At 33.5% G+C, this 10049-nt stretch overlaps 2 protein-coding genes across 2 annotated transcripts; both read right to left on the bottom strand.

Annotated features, from left to right (window-relative positions):
* Nucleotides 1–595: 595 nt before the first annotated feature.
* Nucleotides 596–2094, bottom strand: LOC127107322 (myb-related protein 308). Its single transcript, XM_051044617.1, has 2 exons — nt 1528–2094; nt 596–1443 (listed from the first exon to the last, which is right to left on the bottom strand). Exons 1-2 carry the CDS (start codon nt 1788–1790, stop codon nt 777–779), a joined length of 930 nt encoding a protein of 309 aa, XP_050900574.1. The 5' UTR covers nt 1791–2094; the 3' UTR covers nt 596–776.
* A 2611-nt stretch (nt 2095–4705) lies between these two features.
* Nucleotides 4706–9046, bottom strand: LOC127107321 (L-ascorbate peroxidase 3). Its single transcript, XM_051044616.1, has 9 exons — nt 8719–9046; nt 8430–8554; nt 7891–7940; nt 6678–6743; nt 6544–6592; nt 6284–6366; nt 6121–6200; nt 5895–5997; nt 4706–5278 (listed from the first exon to the last, which is right to left on the bottom strand). The coding sequence occupies exons 1-9, from the start codon at nt 8832–8834 to the stop codon at nt 5087–5089; spliced, it is 864 nt and encodes a 287-aa protein (XP_050900573.1). The 5' UTR covers nt 8835–9046; the 3' UTR covers nt 4706–5086.
* Between the last annotated feature and the right edge of the window lie 1003 nt (nt 9047–10049).

Genomic DNA, 10049 nt, shown 5'->3' with positions numbered 1-10049 from the left:
CTCCCTTTTCTTTTTTCTTTATCTCCAAAAAGAGACAAACCCTAAAAGTCTCTAAAAGTCCATAAGAATCTAAAATTAGATTTCAATACGGAAGAAAAAGAAAAACTAATAAAGATCATCACTAGGACTCACTTGTCTATAATATTTTGTGACACATGAATGCATATATAATAATATTATTCAATAACAAAATAAACAACAGAATTTGAAGTTGGGGAATTCTTAGGTAATTGTTTGATAGATGCATGTGAAGCTTCAAAGAAATAGACACCAAACTCAAAACTCTGTCTAACAACATAACCTCACCTCAGGATTATCTAAATTAATTAATCTATTAATTAATTGATTAATTAAATAATTGAATAATTAAGATAAGAATAGCCATGACATAGAATGTGATTATGCAGTTAAATATAATTAAAAGAGCTGTCATTAGTCATTACTTGTCAACTCATACATCAAATAAAAAACTGAAATTCAAATTCAATTTCATAATCATATAAAAGATTAATCAATAATATTAACCTATTCCCAGATTCACAAATTCAAACAGAAGAATTATAGAATTTAGATGAAAGTAACAAGGCAAAAAAAATAGCCAATAATGTTCAGCTATACTGATACTATATATCTTATGCATCAACAACTAATTATTTATACAAATTACATGAGAAAATAGAAAATGTCTTTTTTTCAAAATTAATGAAATCTCATTCTCTCTCATTTCATACTCTGTTTTTCCAACACTATAGCTATTTTTCATTTTTCTTCATTCTTCATTTCATTTCTAAGCCTTTGTAATCCCAAACACCAGCTTTCAAACCCAAGAAATCATAAGCAGGTGCTTTTCCGTCGCTGGAATTTCCAACAATCTCGTCACAGCTACAATCTTTACTGTTCTGTAAACCCAAACTACAAACAAAACAGAGACTATTGTTGTTGTTGCTATTACTGTTGTTGTTGTTTCTGTCTCTGTTTTTGAATTGTTCTTCAGATTCTTGTTGCCGTGGAGGACTTATAGTTAACTCAAGATTCAAATCCGGACACCGCTCTAACACCGACCCTTTAATCATCATCTCTTGATGATGATTATGATAATGATTATGATATTGTTCTTGTTTAATAGACGGAGCGAAAGAGATAATTGATGTGGGTGTGGTAGCTGCTATAACAGTAGAAGTAGTAGTTGATACAGATGCAGCAGCAGCTACAGCTATAGTTACACCTTCTTGATTCTTGTTCTGGTTCTGGTTCTGAAGATGAAGAACTTGAGAATGAGATTGAGATTGAGATTGAGAATGAGAATGAGAAACCTCGTTTAAAGGTCTATGAGTAGCAGGGTCAATTCCTCTATTCAAAAGCTTTCTTCTAATATGAGTATTCCAATAATTCTTTATCTCATTATCCGTTCTACCGGGTAATCTTCCAGCTATCAAAGACCATCTATAAATAAATAAAAATTAGTTAAAACGGTGTTGTAATTTGTAATTGTAAAAGAATATTTATATGAAGTTTTTTTAAACTTACTTGTTACCAAGAAGACTATGAAGTTTGATAATAAGTTCATCTTCTTCTTCGGTAAAGTTCCCGCGTTTAAGGTCCGGTCGGAGATAATTAATCCAGCGGAGACGGCAGCTTTTGCCGCAGCGGAGTAAACCAGCAGCTTTAGGAAGAGATCTCCAACAACCTTCACCGTGAGCACGAATATAAGAAATCAATCTATCGTCTTCTTCTTTAGTCCAAGCACCTTTGTTAGTATGAGCTTTTTCACAACAGGGTGATCTTCCCATGATTTGTTATGGAAAAACTAGAAAACAAGAAGAAAACAGAAAGCCAGTGTAAGAAGGAGTTGAGGTTAGGATTTTATAGGGAGTTTGACCTAAAAGAAAAGAATGGGGACAGAGAGAGAAGACAGAAAATAGCTTCTAGATGTGAGTTGGTGAGACAGGTTAAAGAGAGTGGCTGTTGTTGGCTATGTAGATATATATAAGATGATATTTATATAGTTTTCTTTGTATCAATTATATAACGGGTTAAAAAGACATTAACTATGGGTTACCTTCAGGTTGGTGTAAAGTAGAATATATTAAAGTATGGGCAAGCCTAAGACAAGATGTGATCACTTGCCTCTTTTAAGAAAAAAGAGAAACATAATTCATATCTTATACGCTTTATTAATCTTGTATATAATATAACACTCTCTAACTTGTCTATTTAACCTTTCACCTTCAAAAAAAAATATTATATAAATATTAGGTTAATCAAATGTCTTCTTAGTGATTAATCTCGGCCTAATTGATAAGGTTTTAGTTCAAATAAGTTTAGTTTTTTTTAAATTTTGATGAGAGGTTGATTATTTAAATGTCTAAGATGGTGTTATGTGATGAGTAAGGCACCTTTGTATTTAATTAATTGGGATTAATTAAAAATTATTAGTATTTCTTTTACAAGAAGATGAGATCGGTGAAATTAAATTAAAGTTGGATTGAGATCTAACTACCTTAATCTCACTAATGAATTTGATTGATTCTTATTATCATCTTAAAAAGTTGTAACCTCTTGTCTTTCAATCACTTTATTTATTTTATAAGAAAAATGTTAATTATTTTTATTAGTTACACAAAAAATATGTATAATAATAAAGCAATGGAAAACATAAGAGATTTGATTTGATGTGGGTTTAGTTTCTCTTAGTGATTTGGGTAAGTTAGTTGCAAAAGGCAATTCCCTGAAAGAAATGTTTTAGTAGTTGGGTATTGATGTGAGGAAATATAGAGATGGCAATGGTAGTTGTGGTTCTTTATTCTATTGGTGTATTATCATTCATGAGAGAGAGGGTAGATCAAATAGATAGGTTTCTAGAAGTGTTTGAGGATGGTGAAATAAGAGAAGAGGAGAATAGGAAATGCCAAAAATGAGTGTGGTTGGAGTTGTGGTTGTACATGGCCTTTGCTTCACCTTCCACTTTTCATTTTTTTCTTTTTTTCTTAAACCTTATGATGCAAGTTTATGAAAAGTATACCAAGAAAAAAAAGGTTGGGATTGGGGGGCCTTATTTACCTTTTTGTTCTAATATTCTTCTCCATTTTCATATTATAATAATCAAGTGGAAGGTAAGAAGTAATATAATTTGTGTTCTTATTATTGATTTGGATAGTTAGATCATACTTAGATCGAACTCTCTAAATTTAATAGAGATTCTGATTTTTTTTAAATAAAAAAAATACTAATTTAAGATTTAAATAATTTGATTTTAAATGATGGAACACGTCGACTTTGTAAATGCATGAAAATATATTTATTCTTATATTTTAAAAAAAATTATTGAGATACAACAAATTACAAATCTCTCTCAAATATGTTAATGTGATATTGATTTGAGAAAAAAAAATATTAATAGGTACAAGTAGTTTTCAAGGAATAGGAGAGTTGGAAAAGATTCAGTCCACCACCACATGGGTAAAATTTTGGAAGTATATTACCACTTTTCACCCTTTTCTGACTATACTTACAATTCAAAGTCCAAATTCCCCTTCAGCTATATGTTGAATAATGACATGAGTTCTAGTACCACACTCCGGTAACTATTTTTTTTTTATGTGTATATAATAATATATAGTTGATTTTGAAGACAATTTTTTTTTGAATTTACAGAGCTGTTTTTCTAGTTGTTAATATGCAAAAGAAATTTGTTGTATCTGTTTGAGTTTAATGAGAATGAACAACTCAACTAAGATGATGAGCATATAATTGCAATATTAAATTGAAATGTTTATTTTATTCGGTGAGGCAACAGCACTACCTAACTCTGTTGGATAGGTACCGAAAAGATGCAATGTGCGTATGATACTAAAGTTGCCAATAATAAATGTATGGATGAAACGCGTAACTACTCACATCAATTAAATTTGTGAGCATCACCCTTGGTCGCTATCGGTTGGGTGTAATTATTGCAAAGAGATCACTCTATAATGTCCTTCTTAGCTAACCCAAAATGGAGGAGCAACCTAAGGCCTTAACTCATCAATTAGTCTTGAATACCAAATGCAACATTAGTCACATGGAGAAAAATTATTAAACAAAATGGACTTGGCTCTCATGTATAGAATAGAATAGAAGGAGGGAAGAAACTGTGGCGTACGGTTTGCATTTGCATGATTATTTTTGTATGGTGACAGACAGCACAGCAACACGAGTTTGTCATGTGCTTAGGTATTCATGGGAGGGTAAAGGCTTGTCCTGACTCCTAACTTCTCAGAGGCTTTACCTACCTCTTGGGTTGTCATCCACATGTGTCTTCCTCAACTTGTTATGCTTTTTCTGCTATGTTTTATATTATATATTTGGTGGATAACAGTTAAAAAAAAAGGTATTCTTCAGGATTCAAGAATAACCTTGCTCGTATAAATGAGAATATTTTTTTTGTTGTTTAACATTATTGGCAGACACCACCACCACCCTGCAGATTCCATTCTACCTCAATGTCTTCTTACGTTGTAATTTACTAGAGTCTTCCCTTTATTCCTTTTCTTATCACTTTTCATTTGTTTCCTATTTAAATAGGACAAATTGTCCAAGCAAATGATAATATTTTCATCAAATTACTATTAGATTTCATGCATTATATGTGCATCACCGGTAGTGTACAATTATTAAAGATCCAATGTTGCAATTACTATTATGTTGCAATTATAAGCACATCGAATAGCAAAGACATATAAGTATTATTGATCCTCAGGCACATAGTAATTATTCTAGTGTATAATCCATGTTTTCAAATTCTGAATTTCTTGCAAATAACATAAACTAACAACAATTTAACTGCGCGTCTTTTCTGATCTTCAAGAGAAAAGGAGCACATAACTGGAACTACTGAAATTTGTATGTACAAAGTAATACTGATGCTGCTCTTAAATGGAGGATTCAGTTGAATTTATAGTCTATTCATATACCCAATAGCTGTGGCGAGTAGCATTTTTCTTATTGGTACTAAGAAAACATAGGCTGAAACTGCAAAAATGAACTCAATACCGGTCATCATGGGCCACACAAACGTGACATCCAACAGAGCTGAGCAAATCAAAGTCTACTTCCCTCTTTTGGAATGTTCAGACAAGTAAGCGAGGATAACCACTGCAGCGGCAACTACAACTCCAACAGCACTTTGTGCTAGTACGGTCGCATCCTTAGGAGCATTCACCTTTGAACTTGGCACAAAGCCAAGCTCTGAAAGTTTCTTATGTGATTCAGCATAATCTCGAAAAAATGCATCCTCGTCCTGCCAGAGGGAGAGTTCGAAGAAAAAAAAACATGAAACAGCAGACAGATTCATTTAACTTAATGATTGATCAACAACAGTCAGAATTTTGATGCAAATAACCACTAATGATTTTCTTCACTGGATTTGGAGCAAAACAGAAACTTGATATTAATGTCTTGGGTAGGCTAGTCTACATATAAATGCTCTAATAAATACGTTATTTAGTTTAAATTAGATCTTCAACCTCAATAGTATGTAAGAGAAGGAAAACAACACGAATGCATGGCCATTGCCCATCGGGCACTCGTTGGCCGAGTAGAAAGTGCTCATATCTTCACATATTTAGTACGAAAGCTGTTGGTTTTGCCACTCAATTCGCACATGGGGGAAATCTATGAAATGTCAAGATAGTCGCAGATGGAAATAGTAAACTCCAAAGCACCATGCTTATGGGGAAGAAGGACCTACTAATCAACTTGCTTAATGCAACGAGTTTCAATCAAAAGATTGAACCAATAAATAACAAGCCTACAAATGGACTTATGAAATGCTATTGAAATGTCGTAATTGGCAGGACACAGCATGAAATCAGTTCTCAGCATGTATGTTATTTTATTTAAACAATCCCAATTACCTTCGCATACAGCTCAACATAATGGCGAAATTCATTATCATCCACTAAAGCCCTGTCCGTTGGAAGTTTAAGCAGCCCTGCAGAATCTTCTTCCAAAAGTATCCTGATATTTAACAGCAAATAAAAATGAAGCTCTTATCAAATTGGGATGCAAAACTGAAGTCTACAATTGTCCTTGTAGTAAGGCCAAAAAAATTAACAATAATGCACGCAATGTAAGTCTTACTCAAAGTATGAGTTATCAAACTTCAGAGGGTCCTCTGTCCAAGCGCCATCAAACCCTGATCTCTCTGGATGTGCTCTTCCCTTGTAACATAGAAAACACAAATAAGAATTTATGGCCACAATCACAGCATGTAATAAAAAGATATTGACAAAAGAAGAATCACCAGTGTATGTGCCCCAGACAGCGCAACAATATCCTTGTCAGTCAAGCCCATACGATAAAAGATATCACGGAGATGTGACTCACCTAAAAATAGCATTGACATGTTTATATGCTTTCATATAACAACCGTAGTCTTATTTCTTAGCCTTGTTGATGAGAAGGGAATTCAGAGAAAAGAAAATCCTTTCACGGGTAATGGTAGATATTTACCAAGCCCAAGTCAACAAAATTGTTGTACCCCTGACTAACTTAGAAACTCACCTTTTTTAGCATCGGGAAGCCGCCCATCTCTTGTACATATTTTTGAATCCTACATGACACAGAAAATTAGAGAATAATAAGTTCAGGGATTTCATAACAACTAATGTTCTAATGAAAGGTACGGCACAGCATACCCTTCTTCCAGGAACGAAGTTGACTGTAGGACCCCCAGTAACCTCAACTGCAACAACACCTGCAAGCTGGAAGCACAAGGGAAAAAATAGTTGTTGTTTCAGATTCACGTAATCTATGTGGCAGCTAGTTTAATTCTCCACAAAGGAATGTATAATCTGTTTTACGCAACGCATCCCTACACAAGAGATAAATAATGCTCCCCCTCCCTCTCTGTTTCAATATGTACCAGAATTGATCAACTTATATGTGATATACAAAAAACTCCAATCACTGTCTTGATTCCGATAGAAACTTAAACAGTAATTAAGGGGATCTTTGCTTTTCAAAAATTAAATTCCTAACATTTACAAACTTTTAAAAGTACTATATATGGAAATCAAATGGCATTCAAATTCATTGTAGAGATATAGGCACTAAGGTTGGAGCATGTCAAAAACTAATCACAAAAGAAGTACGCTAGGCACTAAGGTTGGAGCATGTTAAAAACTAATCACAAAAGAAGTACGCCTCAACTAGGTGAATGAAAAGTTAAGATGATGAAACCTGAAACTCAATCCATTAGCTGACACAGGAACTTGAAACTTCACTTTTATACATTTCTTAACTATCAAAATTTAGGTGTATTTCTGTAATTACCCCAGAGTTGATATAGCTACCAAGAAATGTAGATCTTTTCCCTCAGGCTTTTGCCCAGGAAAGGCTTCTGGGTTAGTATGAAGCTGGTCATCGGTGTCATTGCAATGAATGAGGCAGGATGTTGCCAAAAAACAGAACAATGCATTATGGGAGGAAGGAGCTTGTGTGTAACAGGCACTAATCTAAGGGCATGTTATGTATGTAACTTAAAAGAAATTCATACATCCACCTAATAATGATACTCAATCATGATCAAGCAGCAAAATAGAAGCAAGAACAGGATAAACTTAACCACCTAACACTGTAGGAAAAACCCTAAGCAAAGCAGCATCCCTAAGGTTTGATTGGCCAGACTCACAATATATAATATGAATAATTTAAGTTGTAAGTGGCACAAAAAGGAACCCCATAATAGGCATAAGATAAATAATTTAATCTAATCAATAATGCAAGACACTCCACACAAAATTGAAAGTCATTGACCCCATTCAACAATTTCCAGCAAACAACTTTAGCACAAAATCATTCGATTCATTGTAGATTTTCATAAATAACTGAATGAAAACAAATGATCACCTGATAAAGGTCTGCATATGAAATTTTAGGATGGTTTGCCTTCACTTCCTCTGTGACATCAGAAAACAAATAAACTTTTAGAAAGACAGGCAACCAATGATATACATACTAATTACAACAAAACACAAAATTGATTCTATTATTTATATGAGTTTAATTGATATGCACTGACACGAAATAGTTTTACACTGTCATTCAATAAAAAACCAATAGTTTACCATGTCATCAAAATAATTTTAATATTTAAGCGTGATACCGGTGTAAATTATTTTACAGTGCATATTCTATTTTTTTAATATATCTAATGGAATTGATTATATTCTATTATGTTCTAATAAAAGGCAAAAAATGAAACTATATAAATCAAAATCAACCCTACATGTCATCATCATATTGTTAATTTAATACTTGAGTAGCACCGAGTATACGCATATAGAAAAGCAGAGAGCATCTCAAGACTCAATTTATACGCATCTACCACTATTAAAGTGATCGTTAAATGGTAATTTTAGGGGAAATTAGAGTGAATAACAACATACCACAGAAATCAATAGCTTTCTTCAAACCATTGTTAGCGCCGTGAGAATACTCTTCCTCGTTCCGGATAGAACCGTTAGGTCCACCGGTCTTGGAGGTTGCATCGTAAGTGCCCGCATCGTGCCAACTGAAACAGAAGAAAAAAAATTCTCAAGCGTGAAAAATTGTATGATAAAATTGCAACGCAGATTCGAAGTGTTGACCGTGTGATTAACGAAGGATAACAATTTGAAAGCAATAAAAACGATGAAATCGGAGGATGAATAGAAATTGGTTTTTTGGAGAACTTACGCTAAACGAAGCATGAGAGGAGCGCAGTTTCTGTTGGCGATGAGTGCTCGGAGATCGCGGCGAGCCTTTTCGATCTGCTTGAGGTATTCTGCGTCCACCACCACCGGTAACGCCATCTTCAGGGGAATAACGAATTCTGATTGGCGGAGAAAACTAAACACTAGTTGTTGCAGCAGTGTTATTGTGTAAATGGAATTGGAAATGGATAACTGAATGGGTGGGTGGGTGGTATTTCCAAGTTCTGTGCCTATGCATTCCTCTTTAGTCTTGACACGTGGTATTGTTTTATGGGCTCACATAGTCAACACCATATCCACTCTTGAAATTGGCCACAAAGCTAGACACTTTGTTTAAATATATATATATATATATATATATATATATATATATATATATATATATATATATATATATATATATATATATATATATATATATATATATATATATATAATAAATCTAAAAAAATAAAGTATCTCTTATCAATTATATATATTTAGGTCGGCTATTTAACATAAATAAATGAAAGATCTTAAAGATATGTGATTAGCATTAGAAAAATGTGTATTAAATGTCTCTATCTTGATTAACGATGTTTTGCAAGAAGGCTCGGATGTGTGTCCCTGTTTGATGGTAATGGTGTTCCATTTGTCTTAGGATATTCGAGTGCTTTAAACAATCCCCCATGAGATCTTGACTATTGGTAGTACGGTTCACACTTCCCAATATAATAGATCACAAGATTCAGTGTTGTGGAAATGCATATAAAAAGTTCTTGAACTATAAATCTTCTCTTTTTCGCTACTTATGGATTTGAGAAACTATTATTCTTCTTCGTTTTTTATTTCTTCCGTTGTTGCCAGATTCTCGCACAGGCCTTCATCCTCGACCAACTTATGCCTCATCTTTCAGTGTGTGAGCTCCTAATTTTTCTTCTTTTAAGATGATGCATAAATTCCCCTTTCTTTCAATATTGCTTTCTCTATTAAGGTTTATGGAGATGATGGTCATGGGTTTTATTTGAGGATATTGTTGGTGACTTAGTGGCTTATTTCATGTACATTTTAGCAAGATCACTATACTTGGCTATGAACTTGTCTCGCATTGTTATTTGTATTCACTTCTTTCACGTGTTAACATGATCCCTTATAATGGAGGACGTCCAACCTAAAGTTTGGAAGACCACATGGAATAACTCATTAGTGTATGTGGACCAGGAGACATTGGATGCTGCTTTTTTTTCGTGATGGTGGCCTTTACCATTCTTTTACAGTGATGGGGCCTTTTAAATATTATGGGAGATTATCCCTAAAAAATGATAAGAGAATATG

Source organism: Lathyrus oleraceus, chromosome 7 (genome assembly GCF_024323335.1).
Source record: "Lathyrus oleraceus cultivar Zhongwan6 chromosome 7, CAAS_Psat_ZW6_1.0, whole genome shotgun sequence".
NCBI lineage: Eukaryota > Viridiplantae > Streptophyta > Magnoliopsida > Fabales > Fabaceae > Lathyrus > Lathyrus oleraceus.
This window is presented reverse-complemented; position numbering and strand designations above follow the sequence as displayed.

What these genes read in the sequence shown, in the direction of transcription:
- LOC127107322 (XM_051044617.1), bottom strand. Translation starts at nt 1,790, where the DNA reads ATGGGAAGATCACCCTGTTGTGAAAAAGCTCATACTAACAAAGGTGCT. An exon ending in CATAGTCTTCTTGGTAACAA is followed by an intron (nt 1,444 to 1,527) that starts GTAAGTTTAAAA and finishes ATTTATTTATAG; the next exon opens with ATGGTCTTTGATAGCTGGAA.
- LOC127107321 (XM_051044616.1), bottom strand. Translation starts at nt 8,834, where the DNA reads ATGGCGTTACCGGTGGTGGTGGACGCAGAATACCTCAAGCAGATCGAA. An exon ending in CCTCTCATGCTTCGTTTAGC is followed by an intron (nt 8,555 to 8,718) that starts GTAAGTTCTCCA and finishes CTTCTGTTTCAG; the next exon opens with TTGGCACGATGCGGGCACTT. An exon ending in ACTTCGTTCCTGGAAGAAGG is followed by an intron (nt 6,593 to 6,677) that starts GTATGCTGTGCC and finishes TGTGTCATGTAG; the next exon opens with GATTCAAAAATATGTACAAG.